Source organism: Camelina sativa, chromosome 17 (assembly GCF_030686135.1).
Source record: "Camelina sativa cultivar CO46 ecotype springtype chromosome 17, ASM3068613v1".
Lineage (NCBI taxonomy): Eukaryota > Viridiplantae > Streptophyta > Magnoliopsida > Brassicales > Brassicaceae > Camelina > Camelina sativa.
Genome location: NC_141896.1, coordinates 16484805 through 16510012, shown reverse-complemented (window position 1 = coordinate 16510012; position 25208 = coordinate 16484805). Strand labels below are relative to the sequence as shown.

Here is a 25208-nt window from a genome sequence, read left to right as displayed (position 1 = left end):
CAAACTTGGCAAAGCTTGAATTCACCGCCCTTGATGTCTCTGGGAAAAACTATATAACATGGGTATTAGATGTAAAATTCTATCTAAAAGGGAATGGGCTTTTCAAAACCCTTGATCCGTCAGAAACGGGGTTAAAAGAGGAAAAAGCAAGAACCATGATGTTTTTGCGTCAACATCTCCATGATGGTTTGAAAAATGAATACATCACGAGAGAAAATCCTGCAGATCTCTGGATCGCGCTCAATGATAGGTTTGATCACCAAAAGTATGTGATCTTACCAAAAGCCAAACATGAATGGCTAAACCTGAGGTTTCAGGATTACAAAAGTGTAAGTGAGTACAATTCCGCTTTGTTCGGAATCACTTCAAAGATGGCTCTCTGCGGAGAAGAAGTTTCTGATTATGATATGATCGAGAAAACATTCCAAACTTTCCATCCTTCAAATGTACTCCTGCAGCAACAATATTGAGAAAAAGGGTATGCTCGATATTCTGAATTGATGCAAGTTTTGCATGTTGCTGAACAAAATAATGAGCTCGTGATGATAAATCATCTAACCCATCCAACTGGATCAGCTCCACTTTCAGAAGTGAATGTTGCTACATCCAGCTATAATAATTGGTAAGGATGAGGACATGGACGCAGACGCGGTCGAGGCCGTGGTCATGGTCGTGGAGGAGGTCGTGGAGAAGGCCGTGGTCATGGTCGTGGAGGAGGTCGTGGAGAAGGTCGCGGACGAGGAAAAGGAAGAGGTCTCTCTCCTAATGATTTCAACGCAAGAAAAACCAACAAAAATCTCCATATCAATAATGTTGGTCGCGTTGTAAAGAAACAAGGTGAAAGTACTTGTTACAGATGCGGCATGAAAGGACATTGGTATCAAACCTGTCGTATTCCAAAACATTTGGCCGATCTGTATATGGCATCTCAACAGGCAAAAGAAAGGGATGTTGAGAACAACCTCATCTATGATAAAACTAGACCTTCTTTCCATGGCCTAAACGATGAACCCCATCTTGATATAGCAGATTTTCTCGTTGATAATGAAAACGGAAAATCATGCGAATAAGGACGATATGCCATGATATGATTTGTCATAGTTTGATATGTACTTTATGTCTATAAAATGTCTTTTTGGATAATATTTTTATTGTAATATATAATAAGTTTTTTTGTAAGACTTTCTGTTATTTTATTAATGTTTATTTTATAAATATTTTATCTCAGAAAATGTCAAAATTTGAGATTGAGGATGGAGATATGTGTCTAGCAGACAGTGCTACAACGCACTCAATACTTAAAGAGAAAAAATATTTCTCCTCTCTCAAAATAAAAGACTCCGCTAGAAGCGTGAGCACTATATGTGGTAATGCAAAGATTATTATAGGCTCTGGAAAAGCCAGTTTTTCAATGCCAAGGGGAACAAAATTTGAAATTGATGCATTATATTGCCCTAAGTCTCATAGAAACTTGATTAGTTTCAGAGATATCCGAAGAAATGGATATCATATAGAGACTCTGAATAAGAATGACTTTGAATATCTTTGCATAACATCTAAGGAGAAACATATATTGGAAGAATTGCCAATGTTATCCTCTTGATTTTACTGCACAAAAATAAATAATTTTGCATCTTATGTTACAGTAAACTCTAAGTCTACTAGTACATTTAAGATATGACATGAAAGACTTGGACATCCTGGTTCAGTCATGATGCAAAAAATTGTGCAAAATTCCAATTGTCATCCATTGAAGAACGAAAAGGTTTTTAGATCTGATGAGTTTTCATGTGATGCATGTTCTCAAGGAAAACTCATAATTCGGCCAGCGCCAGCCAAAATTGAGAATGAATCACCATTGTTCTTAGAGAGAATACATGGTGATATATGTGGACCTATCCACCCTTCATGCGGGCCGTTTCGTTATTTTATGGTAATGATTGACGAATCTAGTAGATGATCAAATGTGTGTCTATTGACAACAAGAAACACGGCCTTTGCAAAATTCATTGCCCAAATAATCAGTTTGAAAGCTCAATTCCCTGATTATGCCATAAAGAAAATCAGACTTGATAACGCTGGTGAATTCAATTCACAAGCTTTCAATGACTATTGTATGTCAATAGGAATCGATGTTGAGTATCTGGTTCCTCATGTTCATACACAAAATGGCATGGCTGAATCTTTGATTAAACGGCTACAACTCATTGCTAGACCGTTAATATTGAGAACAAAGCTCCCAATTTCTATATGGGGTCATGCTATATTGCACATTGGTCCAAATACGACCAAGCGCATATAATAAATATTCTCCTTTACAATTAGCATCTGGCCAAGAGCCAAACATATCCTATCTCCGTATTTTTAGATGTGCGGTTTATGTTCCTATAGCCCCACCATAAAGAACAAAAATGGGGCCACAAAGGAGATTGGGCATATATGTCGGTTATGCATCACCGAGTATAATTTGATATCTTGAACCGCAAACTGGTGATATGTTTACGGTACGTTTTGCCGATTGCCAATTTAATGAAGATGAATTACCAGCATTAGGGGGAGGAATTAAACAAGTACCAAAAGATCTTACATGGTATACACCATCTTTGATATATCTTGATCCCCCTACAAATCAACGTGAACTGGAAGTTCAGAAAATTGTACATTTACAAAGTTTGGCAAATCAATTACCAGATGCGTTCATATATACAAAAAGAGTGACAAAGTCATATATCCCCGCTGCAAATGCACCATCAAGAGTTGAAATTCCTAGAGAGGAACTTGATGGAAGCAAAGCTAATGAACCTAAGGTTCAATTGAAAAGGGGTAGGCCAATGGGCTCTGAAGATAAAAATCCCCAAAAGAAAAAGAAAATGGGAGATGAAAAGGTTCAGGAAGAACCAAATAAAGAGAAAAGTCCTCAGGATGATACAGAAAAATATGAGGTTTCTATTAACTATGCTCAAAATGGAATGTTATGGTATAGAGATGAAATCGATGATGATAATGGAATATTCTCTTTTTTTGTATCTAAAGAGATCGATCATGAAAAAGATGATCCAGATCCAAGGTCCGTATCAGAATGCCAACATAGGCCTGATTGGGAGAAATAGAAAAAGGCTATGCAACTTGAGTTGCTCTCCCTCAATAAAAGAAATGTCTTTGAACCTCTTGTCACTGCATCTAAAGATGTAAAACCTGTTGGTTGCAAGTGGGTATTTGTGCGAAAAAGAAATGAGAAAGATGAAATCACAAGATATAAAGCCCGACTTGTTGCACAAGGTTTTTCTCAAAGACATGGAGTTGATTATAAAGAAACATATTCTCTAGTCATGGATGCAATTACATTCAGGTACTTAATGAGTCTAACGGCTTCTAAGAATTTAGAAATGTACCTTATGGATGTAGTGACAGCATATTTATATGGATCATTGGATAATGATATATACATGAAAATCCCAAAAGGATTTAAGATTCCTGAGGCATTAGACTCTAAGTCTAATGAAATTTGTGCGATCAAATTACAGCGATCACTTTACGGATTAAAACAATCCGGGCGCATGTGGTAAAATCGCTTAAGCGAATACCTATTAAAGAAAGGGTATGTTAATAATGAAATATGCCCATGCGTCTTTTTAAAGAAATCTCCATCGGGATTTGTGATCATTGCTGTATATGTTGATGATCTGAATATAATTGGAACTCAAAAGGAGATTGATGATGCAAGAATTCATATGAAAGAAGAGTTTGAAATGAAAGTATCTTGGAAAGACTAAATTTTGTCTTGGACTCCAAATATAACATTTCCAAGATGGAATATTTGTGCATCAATCAAACTATCCGAAAAAGATTTTAAAGCGCTTTAATATGGACAAAGCGACTCCTTTGATTACTCCAATGGTCCCGAAGTACCTTATATGAGTGCTATTGGTGGACTCATGTATCTTGCAAATTGCACTAGACCAGATATTGCATTCGATACGAATATACTTGCAAGATACAACTCATCCCCTACCCGCAGGCATTGGAATGGGATAAAACATATTCTCCGTTATCTTCAAGGTACGATTGTCTTGGGATTATTCTATCCTAGAAACTCTTCGGTTGGTCTAGTTGGTTTTGCAGATGCAGGATATTTATCAGATTCACATAAATCCCGATTCCAAAATGGATATGTTTTCACAATTGGAGGAACTGCAATTTCATGGCGCTCACAGAAACAGACTTTGGTCACCACTTCCTCAAATCATGCAGAAATAATTGCTCTTCATGAAGCATCGAGGGAATGTGTATGACTCAGATCAATGACTAACCACATATAAGAATCAAGTGGAATAGTCACCAAGAAAGAGCCAACAACATTATTTGAAGACAATGCTGCTTGTGTCGCCCAAATCAAAGAAGGTTACATCAAGAGCGACAGAATAAAGCATATACCTCCAAGATTTTTCTCCTACACAAGAACTCGAGCAAAAGAAGGAAGTTGATATTCAACATATCCGCTCAAGTGACAATGCAACAGATCTATTCACAAAGGCGCTTCCGACTACCACATTCAGAAAGCATATTCACAGTATTGGAATGCGTCATCTACGAGATTACGTTACTATACTCTTTTCCCCTTGTCATGGTTTTTATCCCAATGGGTTTTTCCGTGACAAGGTTTTTAATGAGGTAGTACGTAACTCGTCAATGGTGATGGATAATCAAGGGGGAGTATTGTAAAACACATGTGTGATTATTCCATCACAAGACACATGTCATTACACTTGTCCATGTAATGTTTCATTATCTTTGTAGTGCTAACACTTGTCATTACCAAAACTAATGGAGGTGTGACTCATGTGTTTTGTAATACACTATATATACAGAGTTGTAAGAGAGTAATGCATATGTTTTTTCTTTGATCAAATAAGCTTCCCAATCTCTCTCCCTTTCTCGTGGCTTCTCCTCTCTCCCTCTCTCTCTCTCTTTGTTAGTTCTTGTTCTATTTATAAAGTGTTACAAAACATAAAATTTAAAAGTGTTTTGTAGTCATAGTTCACAACAAACCCAATATTTTGATGCAAGCATAAAATTTTATTTAAAAAACTGAAATTATCTTATTATATAAAGTTGGGTTTTGAAAGTTAGCCATTAATAAAATTTTGACATGTGTTAAGTTATCAATCTCAGATTTTGACATGTGTAAAAGTTCATATTTAATAGAAGGAATTTGATTACAACAAAAATAAAATATATTGTTTAAAAATATTAATAATGTAAAAAGATAATTATCAAAAACTACAGAATTTATAAAAAAAAATACAAAGTTTTTTAAATAATTATAAGAATATTAAAGTTAGCTATTAATAAGATTTTGACATGTGTCAAATTATCAATCTCAGATTTTGATATGTGTAAAAGTTAATATTTTATAGGAGGAATTTGATTACAACAAATTATAAAAAAAAATATAAAGTTATTTTAAATAATTATAAGAATATTATATATATATATACTTCATAAAATTTGAAATTATAATATTATTTAATTATTTTTAATTTTAAGTTATTCAAAAACACTGCTTTCAACTTTGTTTAATTGGGAATTTTTTTAATGAGAAGGTAAATTTTTCTTATTTTTTTAAACCAAAATTTTCTCATATTTTCTCCTTTTTCAGTTGGGAAATATGTAAGATTAATATGTGGACCCAAAAAAAATTTAATAAATGCGTCTACTTTTCTTAATACTGTATTTTAAATTTTATTGTAGTATTTTTAGATTATATTATTTAATTTTTTTTCCTCTTTGAATTATTTGGGATTCATATATTACCGTGATTATAATTTTCTATTGTTTCTTTAATTATGTCAAATTAATTTTTTTCCAAATTCTCAATCTTGATTGGTTGGTCATAAACCCTCTTTAGTTTGCTAACATAATTGTTACTATTATTCATTCAATCCCAAAGGGAGATAACGAGTAGAAGTTCATCAACCTAATGGACAGATAAAATAGGCTAATCAAACACAAGCTTACAACAAACATAGATAGATAGATTGGAAAATATAAATCGTTGTTGATAGATCCATAGAAGCTCAAAGACTATGACGCCCTGGTTTGCGGAAATGTTTAAAAGAATTGATTTTGGCTACATATGTCACCAAAATGCACTTATTTTTATAGTCAAGGGTTCTGAGAGAATTTCATGATGGGTGACCTTCCTGGAAGTGATTGTCGGAACTGTGCGAGTGAGGATAAAACATAGGAAAAGATCATTTGTTGATTTGTAGGATCGGTAAACAAGTTTTTAAATCCTCCCAGACATAACAAACCGGTCATCGAATATGGGTGGGTCCACGAGCCGGAAATAGATGTAAGGCCCACTTAGGAAGGTGAGCCCATGTACTGAGAGTGGACATAGGCTCACTAAGCAAGGTGACGGTTGAGGCGTTACAGAGACATAGGCTACATGTCAAAGACACTTCCACGAATACATTGGGAAATTTAACATTAGTTACTATCAAAAAAATTTTGTGACGCTAGAAAAAAGGTTTTACTTTCATTGGTTGTCGGAGCAAGCCATTTTGAGATAGCAAAAAGACGTGAGCATGTTCTCTCCACACAGGAGGAGGGCAGAGCCGAGGTTTTCTCTATGTGTAGAAGGTTAGACACAAGATTATCTCCCCAAGGGAGGAAGGTGGAAGAGGTTTGACGCAAGGTTATCTCCCCAAGTGAAGAAGGCGGAGCCAAGATTCTCTCCATGGTGGAGGAGGTTGGACGCAAGGTTCTCTCCATAAGAGACGAGGGCGGAGCCGAGGTTTTCTCCATGGTGGCCATACATTATTATGATGATACATCATTGATTTATATATTATGTAATATAACTTTAATTCGAAAATTTTTTTAGTAATTATAAAATATGCAGAAGTCAAAGTAAAATAGTTGGCTTGATGTGTTCATACAGACATTTTCTAGGTGGGTGAATATATTTGTAACATAGAGTATATATAGATGTAAAAAAATAATTTTTTAATAGTAACATACATAAAAGATTTGTAAATGGATATAAATCAGTGTATTATAATAAAAATAAAGTTTATAACTTTAAACCCGCACATCGGGCGGATCCTTATCTAGTTTTATATAAAAAAGAGAAATGGAGGGTTTCCAAGAATATACATCAACATTTATAAAGTTATTCTTAAAATATTAATTTGGCAAAAAATAACAAAAGTTTTGTCACTAAAGTATTATTAAAACTGCAGTGTGATATAGATTTACAAAAGCCAGGAAAACCAACCGAAGATATATATAACTTGCAAATTCCAGTTAATTAACTCCTCAGGAAATAAACCCCGATTGCACGGCAGACTAATGCTGTAAACAACGACACCAGTTCAACCCCAAGAGAAGAAGTTGAGAGTTAGACATCGGTCGAAACCGCTAAAACCTAACCATTACTTTTACTTTTTGTTCAGGTTTGATATTTTTGTAGACTTCTGAAAATAAAGAACATGTGCTTCATATCTATATATAATAGCAAACCCACTTTTTTGTGTCAACTTTTAATCCAACGGATGAGATTAGTTCCGGTTTTAATCCAACGGTTTAAAATTATTAATCGTGTCTTTTCGTCGCACCCCTATCTTTTAAAAATCACACCTCTTAGTCTTTGCATCTCTTTGTTGTACCTCTTGGTTTTAAAAATCACAAATCACACCTCTTAGCCTTTGCATCTCTTTGTTGTACATCTTGGTTTCAAAAATCACATCCATTCATTTTTACACCTTTTAAATCACACCTCTTAGTCTTTGCATCTCTTTGTTGTACCTCTTGGTTTCAAACATCACATCTATTCATTTTTACACCTTTTTATTTCACACATCTATGTCTTACACTTCTTTGTTTATTATATATAAACTTTTCTCGATAACATAAACAAGTTTCAAAAAATTGTTTTCTGAGTATTTTCAAAACTTACAAGTTATTAAATAAAACTAAAAAATTGTTTTATTGAAATGTTTTTGAACTAACAAACATCAATCTCTAATTCAAAGTAATTATATATTTTTGTTGTGTTTGTTAAGAATATAGAAAGATTTTTGAATTCACCGAGTGACAAAAGCTTACGAATGACCTGTTAGTTTTTCTTCACCGAACCTGTTAATTTTTTTTTCGGTTAAATTATTAAAGCTTACGAATGACCTGTTAGTATTACTTCACCGAACCTATTAATTTTTTCCGGTTAGCTTATAATTACTGTTAGATACAGTGGGACAAAATATGAGTTTACGTGGCTTTCTTTTTTTTTGTTCAGTCACAATTTTTTTTTTTTTCAATTAAGTTGGGAAAGAGTATAACATTCAAGCATACAAAGTTTATTGCAGGACAGTACCCTCTAAAAAGTAAAAAATATCAATAACGTCATCTTCTTCGCCTCTTTCAAAACGAACAGTCGAGATTGTTTTATGAAAGTAAAAGTAGCCTCTTTTGTTAAAACAAAACGAACGGTCTTTCCCGAAACAGTGCTTCTCTATAATCTAAAAGACACAACCCTGCTGAGTTGCCTCTTTTCAGAATTTATATATCAATTAACTCTTTTAATTTTTGTCTTCCTCTGTTGTTCATTCTACGGTTTCGCATGTTGAAAATATTTGAACGACTGAAACTAAAAATCAAAACGGTACAAAGGTGATCTAATTAATTTTCACATTTTCCAGTGAGTGTGTGCAACGTTGCCTAATTTCGCCGCCAGTACAGAATCTTACCATCGCTACTCATTTCGATCGCCAGAAGAAACCAAACACTTATCAGCATCCCAACGCCACTGTAGCAAATTTTAGAAATATACGTTAAGAAAATTCTAGCGATCCCAAACACTTATCAGCATCCCAACCCCAGAAGAAAATTCTGGCGATCCCAAACACTTATCGAGAAGCAAACACTTACATACGTTTTCTTAACGTATATTTCTAAAATTTGCTACAGTGGCGATGGCGAGAGGAACGTACGTTGTTCTCTTTTATGTAACTCTTACCTCTTCTGTCTCTCTTAATTATTTTCCAATGTAACAATTAAACTCACCAGTAATCCTTTGACTTGTACGTTCTGAAATAAATGTAATTCTTAAAATTATATTGGAAATCTGCAGATGGGAGTTACTTTCATTCCGACAGATGGAGAACTATATTGGTTAGTCCTTGAATGGGGATCAATTCATCATACCCTCTGAGACTCTGAGTTAGTCGCTTAGTCCACTAATTGTCGTAAAGGCATGTTAATATATAAAGCCATATGTTGATTTTCTGTGGAACTGATATTATTAACTATAATTGTAATGTTCTGTTTAGATTGACTTTGATGAATTAGTTCATTTGCTGATTACAACCTCGTTTTTGTTTGGATTTGATACGGACCGAGTTTTTTTTAGTTAGATCATCAGTGTTTCTGATTTTCATCATTTTCGTATGTAATATTATCGACATTTAATCGCTCATGTCATAGACGGTAGACCTGTTGTTGTTATCAATCCGTTTGATATGATATAGCAGCTTAGCTTCGAAAAGTTTTTATTCTAATCAATGACTTTTTTTTTTTTAAATCTTTCTTAAGTTATTAAACAATGATTCTTCGCTTTCAAAACAAAAACTTCTTCGTACAAGGGGTCATGAATCTGTTTGATGAAGGAAAGAGATTTCTCTGTTTCCAGACATAAAGAGTGTTAAGTTTTTTGTTGGAAGAAAGACATATTGGAAAGATTTTAATTTGGCGGTGGTAACGTTTGGGAAGTCAACACGCACCCGCATCACCAAAACTATCCACCTCCATATACTACAGTTTGTCACTAACGTTGCACCGCTTGAGTCATGATTTCGATTTCTTTATTATCATATTGTATTCTTATATGGTATAGAACAGCTCTACAGGATCAAATCTAAGGTATAATAAAATAATTAAAATATATTGGCCAGTTATTACAAAAATAAAATAAAATATATGAAATAATTAACAGATGTTTAGCCATCTTATATGTTTGTGTTGTAACTATAAAAGGATATTATGATTAGCCATAATATCCCCATAAATATTCATATGAAAGTACACCCATAAATATTATGGGTGTTATAAAACAACACTGTTACAATACATGCCTTTCTGACTACACCCATAATATTCATGAGGTCTTTCTTTTTAAAAATAAATTGTTGTAAAAACATTCATATTTTTCTTCTTCGTAAATATAATGATGCTCGATGTGGGAGACTTTACTAAAAGTAGAACAATGTTACAATTTCTACTTAACATGCTGCAACAATTAAAATTTATATTTCATCCAAGGGTTATTATACCAATTGAACAAATTTAGTTAAAATGCCTATGTGTATATTTAATTTTTGAAATATTCTTTGAATGTTTGATTAGAGGGGAGAGTATTTTGCATAATTCGAAATGGTTTATCTGTTATGGATTATGATGAGCATAAGTCGAATATATTGCCTTTGACATTGTTTATGTTCTTTTAGGTTTATAGTTTAAAAATTGTAACAGTGTTGTTTTGGAAACGTTGTTGTATACTTTTCTGTATTTGGCAGATAAAATCCATGTCAAGGGTAACTTAATAAGTAATGTTGCTTTCTATGCGTTGTGGTTTGGTTACTACCCTAATTGTGTCTAATAAGTTGCTACATAATTTCTTTTGCAGCATATGCATCTTCAAATTATAAGTAAATAGTGGAGAATATATAGGGAAATTTAGGCGAAAGTGTCAATTTCATCATTTTAAAATTTGTAACTACGAAATATAAAGGTGACCAAGAAATAAGTTTGAATAAAGTACCATAGAGTACCAATGTTCCTTTTGACTCTTAAATAAAAAAAAAATAACTGGTAAGCATCTTAAAATTTAAGTGAAGATATTATATATATATATATATATATATATATTCCTCTTAATTGATGAAATACATATGTATTTAAATTTTTTTTTTGGTTTACTGAAAAAAAGATATTTGTAATAAGTACATAAGTATAATGTTAATTCGGATTTTAATTTTAACGTATAAGAGTTTAATTAGTTGGACAACATGCACAACTATCATGACATTGTATTGGCAATATGCTCGAATTGAGTATATATACGCCTATATAGTATATATATTATAACATCAATTGTAACTTAAAATGGGCAGTAGATGTATTATATATATGTTTATGTTTCTATTTTTTCTCACACATGATTTGTGTTTTTGTTCACATTGGACACTTTATATGGATCTGGATTTAAAATTGATGAATGAGCTCATGACTTTGTAACATTTCTATTTTTGCTGATAAATGTCTCTATATATGTTGGGGTAAAACATAAATAATAGAGTTTGTAGTTTTTTTCGGGCGAAGGATATACTTTTATTGATATTAAGATGTGGTTATAACAATACAAATTAAAGCCAAGCTTACAACTCCAATGTCGAGGAAGCTAGGAAAAACTGTTAGGCACTCCCAAATTATCTATATACAATACCTTAGCACTTTCCTCTTTCGTGCAAAAGAGTCAATGATGAACACATCTAAATTAAAAGTGATTAAGATTATAAAAGAATGTTTTTAACAAAACCTGATAAATCAGAAAAGTGAATAGCCGTAGAACCAGTTTACAAATTCCATAATCGAAATACTCTCAATACGAAAATTATTATCAAATTTTATTTTTAAAACATGACTAATGTTAATCTCTTCAAACACTTTCATTTTTCCGTGCGCCGCACGGGCCGATTTCCTAGTTATTAGCAATACCAAACCTTCAAAAAAACCTTGTTTTAATTAAGGAAATATATATACAATTGGGCCGATCATCCCTAAATATAAACAAGATTACAAAAACAAAAGAGGAAAATAACCCAAAAAAAAAAAAAAAAAAAGGGAGAGAGAAGAAACAGATCGCTGCAAAAGCGAAGAGAGCGACAGAGAGGGACGAATCCATCATTAATGGCGGCTGCCACAGTTCTCGGTCGCTTATCACTGATACCAAATCTATCTTGTAAACCGAAATTGAAATCAAACAGAAGAACAACTCCGACAAGTGTTTCAATCCGAGCTCAAGCTTCCTTCTCCGACCCTTTTGTACTTCAATTAGCTGAATCACTCGAAGACTCTCTCTCAACTTCTTCTTCATCACCTCTTCAGAGAATCCGAGAATCTTCCGCTGAGACTCTTTTATCAACACCATGGCCGTCGAAAAAAGACGAACCTTTCAGATTCACCGATACATCATTCATCCGATACTCCCAAATCGAACCCGTCTCCTCGACCCATCAACGAAATTATGAATTTTTGGATGATCTGAGTGAAACCCAGTTCCCAAACGCCGTGATTATCGATGGGTTCGTGTCGAGTTTGACGATTGGTCCATCGGATTTGCCCGATGGTGTTTACTTCGGGAGCTTCGCTGGTCTACCGGATGAGTTAACGAACCGGGTTTCTGAATTCGTTGGGAATTTCGATTCTGGTGATTTGTTCTGGTCTATTAACGGCATGGGGGCGCCGGATTTGACTGTGATTTATGTTCCTGAAGGATGTAAAGTGGAGAATCCGATTTATCTGAGGTACTTTTGTGGTGAAACCGGTGACCGGGAATCTAAACGGTTGCCGGTATCGAATCCTAGGGTTTTTGTGATGGTGGAGGAAGGAGGAGAGATTGGTATAGTTGAGGAGTTTGTGGGGAAAGAGGAACAAGGTTTTTATTGGACGAATCCTGTTTTCGAAGTTGTTGTTCAGAAGAATGGGAAAGTGAAGCATTCGTATTTGCAGAAAGAGTCCATGGGTTCTGCTCATATCAAGTGGACTTTTGTTCGACAGGTTTCAACCTTTGCTTATTCTCTTCTTGTCTTTCTCTAGTAACGAATTGGCTTAGTTTAGTTTTGGTATCAGTAGAATTCTTGAGGAGAATCAGTAGTTTAGTTTACTTGAGGTTGGTTTTGTTATTATTCTCTTGTGGTATCGATGAGTATGAAAGTAGGAATCTTGTTTCTGAATGTTTCAGGAGAGTGGCTTTGTTTAGTTTTGTTGCTGCTGAAGTTGTAATCTTTATGATTAAATTCTTGAGGAAGATAAGATAGTTTAGTTTAGTTTCAGGTTGAGGAGAGTAACTTACTTTAGTTTTGTTGCCGCTGAAGTTGGCGAGAAGTTGTAATCTTTATGATTGAAATGTTGAGGAGGATGAGAATAGGTTTAGTTTAGCTTCAGCCTCATGTGAGTTTTGTTTTTGTGTTCTCTTCTTATTCGGTTTTAGAGGTCATATAGCTTAGTGAAAGTTTTTGGATGTTTTTGTACGACAATTGGAACGTTTTATACTTTAATTGTTCAGGAGAGTGAATTGTTCATGTGATTGATCTCTATAGGAGGCAGAGAGTGAATATGAGCTTGTTGAAGTGAGTACCGGCGGGAAACTGGGGAGGCACAATCTTCATGTGCAGCAGCTTGGGCCGGATACGCTCACGGAGTTAACCACGTTTCATATGTGTGTCAATGAGCAGACTCTAGATCTCCATAGCAGAATTGTCTTAGACCATCCCCGAGGCACTTCACGACAGCTCCACAAGTGTATTGTTGCTCATTCCTCTGGCCAAGCTGTTTTCGATGGCAATGTCCGAGTTAACAAGTAATCTCTCTCTCTCTCTCTCTGTCTCTCATTTCGATGGTTTGATTTTGATTATTCTGTTTTTGGTTTGGTTTAAGCACCAGTTTTAAATTCTTTGTTGTAATATGGCAGATTCGCACAACAGACCAACGCGGGACAACTAACGCGGAGCCTCCTATTGAAACCACGAGCCACGGTGAACATAAAACCGAATCTTCAGATCATTGCAGACGATGTCAAGTGCTCGCACGGAGCTGCAATCAGCGATCTTGAAGAAGACCAACTCTTCTATTTCCAAGCTCGTGGGATCGACTTGGAGACTGCAAGAAGAGCTCTCATATCCTCTTTTGGATCAGAGGTGATCGAGAAGTTTCCAAATCGAGAAATCCGCGACCAAGCCAGGAATCACCTCAAATGCTTGCTCTGAAAAGTCTTTGTCCTCCTTCACAGATCCCGTGGTGTACACGCGTCGTTCTTATGTCTGTTCATTACAATACAAGGCCCGCTAGGAGGAGAAGAAGGCCCGTTTAATTTTTAAAAACGATGAAAAAACAACAAGCAGTTCTCTTCTATATGAGTTAAATAGCGTGATGTTATTTATTTTAGTATTCGGACAAACGTTATACTGTTGGTGTCTGCATAAGCAAAACAACGTGATTTTTATATGATGAACGACGAAGGTTTCTTCATATGTGAAAAAACCACACGCTTTTTATTTGAAATCTCCATAAGCAAAAAAAAAAAACAACTTGATTTTTTATAACCTCCATCGACGTTGGAGACTCTCACCGCCTATTCTTTCCAACCGTCACCGGTGAAATCATCTCGATAGATTCTGCTGTATACTCTCAACTACTCAAGCTCCTACCAGTAGCTTAGAAACCAGAGATCCTCACTCTCTAATTCTTCTCACTCCGTAAGCTTCGAGACACCTGAACCTTAGTTTCCGAAATCTAGGGTTTGTAAACTTGTTCCGTTCGTTCGATGATTAGGATAGTTTATGTTTGATTACTCTGCATACGGTCGATTGCTAGCTAATAGAATTCAAGCTGCGAGATAAATTTTTGTAATCGATGCTCTTGTGCTTCGATAGTTACACTAATTAGATTGGTATGTTGATAAAACGAGTTTGAAATTGGTGATGTTGTTTTTGTTATTCCAATGCAGTGAGAATGGCGAGCAATGATTTGAAGACCTGGGTTTCAGATAAGCTGATGGTGCTACTTGGCTATTCTCAAACAGCTGTTGTTAACTATCTCATTGCAATGGGTAATTTGATGTTTTCGATTTTGGGATCATGGAGATTATGAAAGAAACTTTTTTTTGATACTACTGTTCTAAAAGCTTACATGTTGTGTTATTATCTTTCTTTCGTGCAGCTAAAAAAACAAAATCACCTACTGAACTTGTGGGAGAGTTGGTGGATTATGGGTTTTCTTCTTCTGGTGAAACTCGTTCCTTTGCGGAAGAAATTTTTGCCAGAGTTCCCCGTAAGAACACTGGAGTGAATGTGAGTTTCTCAATGAGTTGCTGCAAAGTTTATTGCTCTTTTGTTTTCTGTTTTTCGGAATTAGATGCTATTTAGTTTCTGTTTCTGGGGGAAGTATGTAGTTTTTAAGCCTGGTTTTCGTAATTTTTTTTTTTCTTTCTCTATATTAGCTCTACCAACAACATGAAGCAGAGGCTGCAATGCTAGTGAGGAAGCAACAAACATATGCTCTTTTAGATGCTGATGATGATGAAGAAGAAGTCGTTGTGGAGAAAAGATCTTCAGCTTCTGAATCTAGAAAGTCAGATAAGGGCAAGAAAAGGTTTAGAAAGAAAAGTGGGCAGTCAGATGAAAGTGATGGCGAGGTATATAACTTCTTTTCCTCATTGACAGATTCCAATTTCTTTCTTTCTAAATGGTAAGATATAGCGTGGCATCTCATCTGATAAAACTGTGTGAACAATGATGTAGGTGGCCGTCAGAGAGGACAGTAGACACGTTAAAAGAAAGGTTTCTGAAGACGAGGATGATGGTTCTGAGGTATATTTTGATCCTCTTAGGCATTTCAACTATCTTCTGGGTCCTTGGCTTTTGTTGTTGAAGTCGAATAGGAGATGCTCTATAAATAGATGTGGATACATCCATGCTTTTCTAATATTCATCGTACTTGTCCACTCGGCACAGTCAGAAGAGGAAAGAGTGCGTGACCAAAAGGAGAGAGAAGAACTGGAGCAGCATTTAAGAGATCGTGATACTGCACGGACACGGAAGGTATGCCTCGATCTGATCCTTGGTATGTTTTTCCTGTTTTTGTAGCCAACCAGGGGCTAAGTATTGTCGGCAATTATGTATGATTTATTAATGAATGAGTTTGCTTATCATTTATAACAGGCATATCTAGCTTTGTTTGAGTAGGAAAGATGAGTTAAAGAAAAACATACATATTCATATTTTATTCAATTTATTTTATGCTAGAAAACTTTCCTTAGCCAAATGAGAAGTATATAGTTCGCATGGTTTACTTATCGATGTATTGTACATGTGAAAGTCAGTGACATGTTCTTTTCGTTTCTTTACTGACCAGCTAACAGAGCAAAAGCTGTCGAAGAAAGAGCAAGGTACAATCTGTTATAATTTACGCATGAACATAATAAGTCTATGATACATTGTTATCTAGTCATAAGTATTTATTTTTTGTACTCTCATTTTGGATTTTATTTTTTGTTGCAAAACAGAAGAGGCTGTTCGAAGAGCTAATGCTTTGGAGAAGGATGATTTAAATTCCCTAAGGTAATGGACTTTTTCCTTCTTTAGGTGCTTGTGATGGTTGATTTCTGACAGAGATAGAAGGCAATTAAGTAAAGTTACCTAGATGTTCGACAAGAACAATAGTCAAGAATGTACTTGGGTGTCGTACATTCAATCTCATTGTTGGAATACTATATGAAGTTGCAAACTTGATTCTCAGTTAACAATTCTTGACTCTGTCAATCATCTCCTTGTAGAATTTATCTTTTTGGAGGCTATATTGTGATATTCATGTTATTGATCATCTTTTGTTGGGTCTGATGCAGGAAAGTCTCGAGACAAGAATACTTGAAGAAGAGAGAACAGAAGAAATTGGATGAACTAAGGTACACGACATATAGATTTTTGCACTTATCTTTATCTTAATTGATCTCTTCTCTTTGATTGATTGCTCCTGTTCCTTCTTTTCTCCATAGGGATGAGATAGAGGATGAACAATATCTTTTTGGAGGTGAAAAGCTCACAGAAACAGAGCTTCGTGAGTTTAGGTAATTGTTACATCTTTCTTGCATCAAGGTGGTTGTTGGCATTCTTTGGATAAAAAATCACTTCTCGTTGGAATTTTATTCTAGTACATTTTTTGTTTTATTTGTTTGCAATATAAAATTTATATGGATTGTATTCATATTTAAGAAGGTATGTTTGGTTATAGTTGATTGAGTTTGGGTTGATCTTTTTTCTCTGATAGATACAAGAAAGAGCTTTATGACCTCGTGAAGAAAAGAACACAAGATGAAGATGATGTCGAGGAGGTAGCGTTTTCATCTTGCTGGACTCGACTCCCTCCTGGTTCTTTTTAATTTCTATATATCTAACACAAACCATTTACTGCTACTTCCGAGTTCAGTATAGAATTCCAGATGCTTATGATCAAGATGGAGGTGTTGATCAAGAAAAAAGGTTTTCTGTTGCTGTACAGTGATCCAACGCAGTATCTATGTTTATTATTTTGCGAAAATTCTTTGGGGTGTTCTATATAATAGTTTTCGTCCAGGGACCTGGATTCAACGGAGAAAATGAATCCATTTGCAGAGCAAGAAGCTTGGGAGGACCATCAGATTGGTAATTCCTGTTTTATCTCTATTTATGTTGACCAGTCTTTTTTATTTTTTTACTTCCCACTGATTTTAGTGACTTTATTTATGCAGGGAAAGCAACATTAAAATTTGGTGCAAAGAATAAGAAAGCCTCAGACGATTATCAGTAAGATCTGTTGCATATATGTCTTTTATTCTTATCCTACTGCTTTGGAATTTGTTTATCTCGTTTGAGAAATCGTCCTTGCTATAACTCTTACATTCTTATGGATTAGGCCCGTGATCTGGGGATTCTAAATTTTTATTTTATTTGCAGGTTTGTGTTTGAGGACCAAATAAATTTCATAAAGGAATCTGTGATGGCTGGTGAAAATGTACTGCCTATGATATATTAAATCTGAAGATACTTCCTGTGATATGTCGAGTTGTAGCTGACTGCTTGTATTTTTCATGCAGTATGAAGATGATATGGATGCAAAACAAAAATCTCAAGATTTGGCAGAGAAAACAGCTTTAGAGGAACTTCAGGTGCTATCCTTTTCTGGTTTCTTCTCCGTTAACTCTATTTGATCAAACTCAACCACCAGATTTTATTTTTAGCATGTAATTCGGAATAAGTTCAGATTGTATGTTTCTTTGTATTAATATCCATAGCAAAATCTATAACTTATCCCTTATCCCTGACATATTCTTGCATCTGTTTATTTCTGAACCAGGAAGTCAGAAGAAGTCTGCCAATTTATGCCTATCGTGAACAGCTGCTTAAGGCTGTGGAAGAGCATCAGGTAATTCAAGCTGTCATGCCATTTTAACAGCCATCTAATAACAGATGAGAAGCTTATTTTACCAATCGCTATCGAAAGTATATTTCAGCTATAAGTATGTGTAACTAATACAAGATTAATAGAGAAGGAAACACTTTAGTATTATTTGCATATGAATATGTAGATTGAAGTGTTGATTGTGAAATTGTGCATAATTTTTTCTTTTCTAGTTACATGGTTTTCTGTGCTACATGTTATTAGAATGACACCTTTTTCAACTTTTGAATATATTAGGTTCTTGTCATTGTGGGGGACACTGGTTCGGGAAAGACTACACAGATACCACAATATCTCCATGAAGCTGGTTACACAAAACGTGGAAAGGTACAACCTACTACTTACCCCAACATGCAGCATATAGTTTTTTTTTTTGGTCAAAACTTGCAGCATATAGTTAAAACACACATATGTCCTTCAAATAGGAAAGGTTAGTGTAGAAGTCACTTACAAATTGGTATGTTATTCTTTAACCAAGAATTGTTAGCTTGTTGCGAACAAACTTAGCCGTTTCTTATTTTACTGTGAAGTTTTCCTTCTTCAAAACTGATTTTATTAAAGGTGTACTTCCATTTAGGCATTGTTCATGGACTTTGTGGCTGAATGGCTTCAAAAGTATATATCAAATAAAGTACCATAATGCTTTTCTATTATATATCAGGTTGGTTGTACACAGCCCCGAAGAGTTGCAGCTATGAGTGTTGCTGCCCGTGTGGCACAAGAGATGGGTGTCAAACTCGGGCATGAGGTATGTTGGCTTCTCTTCACTTTTTGCTACTGGTGGTTGGTTGTTTCACAATTTTCGGTACACTCTCAGAATCTAACCTTTGGTTGGTGCTATTCACAGGTTGGCTATTCCATTCGATTCGAGGATTGTACTTCTGACAAAACTGTTCTGAAGTATATGACTGATGGTATGCTTCTGCGTGAGCTGCTTGGCGAACCAGATCTGGCCAGCTACAGGTAAGAAATACTATGCACATTTTATATTATTACTGTTGGACAGCTGAACGCTTTTACCTACTGATTGCGAAACATTTCAGTGTCGTTATTGTGGATGAGGCGCATGAAAGGACCTTGTCAACCGATATACTGTTTGGATTAGTCAAGGCAAGTGAACTTTTTTTTACAATGTCTCTTCTTACTTGTGTAATTTGGGTTAAATTCTTCGATACATTCTGATTGACTTTTCTTATATATGACAGGATATAGCACGGTTTCGACCTGATTTGAAGTTGTTGATATCTAGTGCAACAATGGACGCAGAAAAGTTTTCTGATTATTTTGATACAGCCCCGATTTTTAGTTTCCCAGGAAGAAGGTATCCAGTTGAAATCAATTATACAAGTGCACCTGAAGCTGATTACATGGACGCAGCAATAGTTACTATTCTTACAATCCATGTGAGGGAGCCACTTGGAGATATATTGGTCTTCTTCACTGGTCAAGAGGAAATTGAAACTGCAGAAGAGATCTTGAAGCATAGGATAAGAGGTTTGGGTACAAAGATTCGCGAGTTAATTATATGCCCGATTTACGCGAACCTTCCAAGCGAACTCCAAGCAAAAATATTTGAGCCAACTCCAGAAGGGGCACGGAAAGTAGTCCTGGCAACAAATATCGCTGAAACATCATTGACCATTGATGGTATAAAGTATGTTGTTGATCCAGGCTTTAGCAAGATGAAATCATATAACCCAAGAACCGGAATGGAGTCATTGCTTATTACTCCCATCTCTAAGGCTTCTGCAACTCAACGAGCTGGTCGAGCTGGAAGAACAAGCGCAGGGAAGTGCTACCGTCTGTACACAGCATTTAACTACAACAACGACTTAGAGGAAAACACGGTGCCAGAAGTACAGAGGACAAATCTTGCTAGTGTGGTACTTGCTTTGAAGAGTCTTGGAATTCATGATCTCATAAACTTTGATTTTATGGATCCTCCACCTGCTGAAGCACTTGTGAAGGCTTTAGAACTGCTCTTTGCTCTGGGTGCTCTAAATAAGCTCGGCGAATTGACTAAAGCTGGTAGAAGGATGGCAGAGTTTCCACTTGATCCAATGTTGTCAAAGATGATCGTTGTTTCTGACAAGTATAAGTGCTCCGATGAGATAATATCAATTGCTGCTATGTTGTCAATTGGTGGCTCTATCTTCTACCGTCCTAAGGACAAACAGGTTCACGCTGACAATGCAAGAATGAACTTCCACACAGGAATGTTGGAGACCATATCGCGTTGCTGAAGGTTTGAACCCTCTGTATTCCTTATTGTCCGCTCACTTTCACCAGTTTATAGTGCTATTCTCTGTATGTTTATCGTCTTCATTTTTCTCTTTAGGTTTACAGTTCCTGGAAGGAAAACAAACTACTCTACTCAGTGGTGCTACGAGAACTACATTCAGGTATCAAGTTGTCTCTTTATGTTTCAGATGTGAGTCCATTTTGACATTTGTTTTGGGTCAAACATTTGTTCAGGTCCGAAGCATGAAAAGAGCCAGAGATATCCGTGATCAATTGAGGGACTTCTCGAAAGGGTAGAAATAGAAATCAGCTCAAACCTGAATGAGTTGGATTCAGTTAGGAAGTCTATCGTCGCCGGTAAATTCCTTACTCTCCTTCACGTTCTATTGGTTACAATTAATAAAATCTTTACAATTATGCCTCTGCTGATGAACTTCTTACTGTTAATCAGGTTTTTTCCCGCACACTGCAAAGCTGCAGAAGAATGGATCATATCGAACTGTGAAGCATCCCCAGACAGTGCACATACATCCCAATTCAGGGTTAGCTCAGGTAAATTAATTCTCACTCTACATAAACCAGAATATCTTATTATTGGTAGAATCTTAAAGCTTAAAATATAATGTGTTCTTCGCAATGTGCATTGTAGGTATTGCCGAGATGGGTTGTATATCATGAACTAGTGCTGACTTCCAAGGAATATATGCGACAGGTACGTGATATGTTTGATCATGCAAGGTTTTTTCAACTCATAATTGAATCTCTTTTTCGGTCTTACTTCTATGGTTTCATTCATTGGTTTGTTGGTATGCTAAAAAACTCTCGTAACTCTGAAAATGCAGGTAACAGAGTTGAAACCAGAATGGTTGATTGAGTTAGCTCCTCACTACTACCAGCACAAGGACGTCGAAGATGGTATGTACCTTTTTTCTCTCTTTCCAATTATACTTTTTGTTAATACTTTCTCTTTTGTAGAATCGAATCTTTCAATCTCTAAAGATAAAACCATGTTAAATATTTTTCAGCTGCATCAAAGAAAATGCCCAAAGGAGCTGGAAAAGCTGCAATATAAGAACTCAGATTGAATCGGCAAAAGAATAGTGGACACAAATGCGAGTACATAGGACTTTGACAAATGGTTAGAAGAGCTCTCTTTACTACATCAACTCATTTTTGGTCAGCCTCCTGAGTTTTTTTGGTTAGAAAATTATGAAAAAATGTTATGAACAGTCCAAATTAGTGACCACCTATTCCCGTAGTTATATATTGGAAGGTCTAGAACGATTGAAGTTGTTGATATGGCGTTTCTTTTGGAACATAAAAATAGCGGACAGTTTGTTTCTGAGCAAGGCAAACCATTTAGCTTGCGCCTGATCTAAACAGCGGGCTTTGATGACGAACATCATATAGTTAGCTGTAGGAGAGTCAAATTACATTGTCTGAAATATGAACCTTTTTTTTTTCTTTACATGGAGCAGAGATGACAACTTTTACAAAGACAACCCAAAAACGTATTAAGAATACTTATTTGCAGACATTTTTCATTGGAATTTCGAAAACCCATTCATTCGATTTACTTGTGAAGAAATATGGTTACAAAACTCGGTTTTTGAATTCAATCCATGTTTGCAATTACATCATCAACAATCTCCTGTGTGCTAGTATCACTGTTTCCACACTTTCCTTCAGTGGCAACACGTATCATGGCGGTTTTAAGCCGGTCTGCAAATAAAGGGACCTGGAGATGTCTCAACATCATAACCGAAGAGAACAGTAATGCCACCGGACTTTTATGGTTTCCCACTGATCCAACTTGCTCAAAGATTGCATACTCAGCACCAAAACTTCCTCCAGGCATAATCTCACCACTGCCTCCTCCAGCAACACCAGCAGCAATGTTTATAATTAGATTCCCGTAGAGATTCGGAGTTACAATGATGTCGAACCGCTCTGGTTTTTCTACAAGTTGCAAACAGCATTTATTAACAGAAATTTCGCCGTAGGTGATGCTTGGATACAATTTAGCAGCTTCTTGACAAGATTTCAAGAAGAATGCATCAGCTAGTTTTCCCTTGTTGTGAACTGCTGTAACTTTCTTCCTCTGGCTCAGTCGAGCATATTCAAAAGCATACTTTGCGATACGATCCGACCAAAACTTTGTCATTGTCACCTGAAAGTTCTCAATGACACCGGGAACAACTTCATGCTCACGCCCCTGCATATCCACCTTCCGTGCTTTCTCTGATTACCACAATGTCAACCTTCTGGTGGCGACTCGGCTGACCGTTCAGATTGAAGCAGTTGACAAGAGATGCAAAAAGGTCAAGCTCCTCTCTTTTACCAGCACACAAGGAGGTCTTGAGTCGACCATCTAAACACACTTTGTTCCGCAGTATCGACTCCACCACTTCCCGCGGGAAATGATTCATATTTCCCATTATATCATATGTCTCAAAGTAGACCGGTGCGTGCATTGCTTCCAACACCTGGTGCACCGCGTTTGTCACATTGCTGTGGATAACCGTAACGGGTCTAGGCATATATGTTGTGAAGCGGGTCTGAATTCAGCCGTGCAACAGTTGAAGAAAAAGAAGCAGCCGCTTCGGGCATCCAAATTTGAAAAAAAATTAGGGCATATATTTATTAAGGTCACATACTCACATATACTATAGTTTATCTCTATGGGTTTATAATATTGCAATTTTATTTTAAACATGGACTTAGTATGTTAATGAACTAAAAAGAACTAGACACATACCTTATGCTTAAGTTTTTTTTACGACACCTACGCTATTAAACAACTAGACATTAGGGTTACAAATTCAGTTTTGATAGGTTTCTCTTTGGTCCTTAAGCGTCATCTTTCCATTCTAGTTAAGGTAACACAGTAACAGATATTTCTATCAACATTTTCTCACCAAATTGATTCTATCAAACTTAAACTGTAGTTATATGTTTTTTTTTCTTTTCTATTTATTCTGTTTGGTTAAATGTTTTTTCCTAAAATTGCAATGTAATAAAAAAGAAAACAAATGTTTAAGAACTAATATTTGTTTTAATTTGTTTTTTATTTAATTTTGTTATACGAAGATGTGATAAATTTTTGTGGACATTTTTATTATTTAAACTAAGGCATTTTATTTTTGTTCGCTTCTTATACTAATTAATCTTCGCACGGCTCTGCTGACCCGGTAGTGATTTTACTGAGATTTTTCAGTAGAGATATAGATTGATGAGACATTTTCCACCTACAATTTTGGGTGGGAAGATGATAACCTGATCAGTAATGGTTGTAAATATTCACAAAGCATATTAAGCATTTAGCTGATCCATGACATGTTCTTTGAAAAGTAAAAATACTACAACTAGTTTTAAATAATCTATATTATTGGTATATATCATACATGTCAAAGAGTTATCTAAAGTAAGAGTAAGAACATAATGGAACACATGTCTTAACATTTCCCTTTTACCAATTTTTTACATTCTAATCATATTAAACTTGTGAACAAACCCCTCTGATCATTGATCCCTAACGAAACCAAACAACGAAATTCACCAATTACTACAAGAAAATAGCACAAAATTCAAAATTTGTTTAACATCTTGAGCTATTATGGATTCTTATAGACAGCAAAAAAAAAGAGAAAAAAAAAAAAAAAAAAACCCAATTGGCTTTGCCTCATGTTATTCCCCTTGTAGATGAAACATGGCTTTCGCTTATATTCATATCTTGGATCATGTATTTTCCCTTTTGCAATTTGAATGAGCCCTATTGGGTCGAGGATTATGATACCAAAGGAAGATCATGAGTTTCTACCACTAAGCCAATTGGTATCATGCTTCTTATATACCTGATGAGATCCTCAAAAGTCTCCGATGTGGGATTAGTTAGTGATTCAATATTTCAATTTTTAGCCGACATTATTATGATCATAAGGTACCGTAAGCCTCAAGTAATTTGTCTTGTTCTCTACTTTTTTTTTTTTTTTTTTGTTAAAAAATCTTGTTCTCTACTTCTCGTATGCTTTTTTATGTTTATTGGCCTTTTGGACCGAAACAATAAGCCCTTTTGAGTTTTTAGTTTCCTCTGTTCATTCCAAAAATATATATTACCATTAATAATAGGTTTGAAATACATCACAGACATAATATAAATTCGAAAGCTTCTCAGTCGTGGAGAAGGTTTGGTTCACACTTTTTTCGAGGATAAACGATGCTCAGCTACACGAAGTGTCACTCAATACATGGCCACACATCCCAACTTTAAAAATGTATTGCTAACTATACCAAGTAAATGTATTGCATTGTCACATATACCAACTATATGATGGCATGTGCTTAACATCATTATCATTTTATTCCGGTACATCGTTTATCAGAATCCGGCATTGACCAAGTTTGACCGGCGTTGACCAATGTTGACCAGCCAATTTTTTTTTTAAAACAAATTATTTTATTATAGTATTAGAAAGGAAAAAATAAAACTATTTTATAGAATAATTTATGGCTTTTTAATAATTAACAAAATGTCTATATTCATTATAAATATATATTTTATATTTGTTAATGCAATCAATCTTACGTCCATTCTGGGACGAGTTGGAAGAGGAATTCCTAATTCTTACACGGATGAGACTGATCACACCTGATCAGTGAAAAATTCTGACACCAATCATTTACAGATTACACCA

The 25208-nt window shown here is 35.3% G+C and overlaps 1 protein-coding gene and 2 pseudogenes across 2 annotated transcripts; 2 read left to right on the top strand and 1 right to left on the bottom strand.

Moving 5' to 3' along the window:
• The first annotated feature begins 11814 nt into the window (after positions 1 to 11814).
• Positions 11815 to 14307, top strand: LOC104757619 (protein ABCI7, chloroplastic). The gene is made up of 3 exons (XM_010480370.3): positions 11815 to 12837; positions 13380 to 13639; positions 13751 to 14307. Exons 1-3 carry the CDS (start codon positions 11968 to 11970, stop codon positions 14043 to 14045), a joined length of 1425 nt encoding a protein of 474 aa, XP_010478672.2. The 5' UTR covers positions 11815 to 11967; the 3' UTR covers positions 14046 to 14307.
• A 41-nt stretch (positions 14308 to 14348) lies between these two features.
• On the top strand, positions 14349 to 21980 carry LOC147923885 (pre-mRNA-splicing factor ATP-dependent RNA helicase DEAH1-like; annotated as a pseudogene). Its single transcript, XR_015586853.1, has 28 exons — positions 14349 to 14534; positions 14786 to 14887; positions 14998 to 15128; positions 15278 to 15472; positions 15579 to 15647; positions 15792 to 15878; positions 16192 to 16225; positions 16343 to 16397; positions 16682 to 16741; positions 16832 to 16903; positions 17104 to 17167; positions 17263 to 17315; positions 17410 to 17477; positions 17564 to 17618; positions 17769 to 17826; positions 17909 to 17980; positions 18169 to 18237; positions 18511 to 18600; positions 18935 to 19021; positions 19121 to 19236; positions 19317 to 19383; positions 19479 to 20518; positions 20612 to 20675; positions 20749 to 20871; positions 20966 to 21066; positions 21164 to 21226; positions 21357 to 21429; positions 21540 to 21980. The product of XR_015586853.1 is annotated as a pre-mRNA-splicing factor ATP-dependent RNA helicase DEAH1-like (transcript).
• Positions 21981 to 22129: 149 nt separating this feature from the next.
• Positions 22130 to 23755, bottom strand: LOC104757617 (putative isocitrate dehydrogenase [NAD] subunit-like 4; annotated as a pseudogene).
• Positions 23756 to 25208: the final 1453 nt, after the last annotated feature.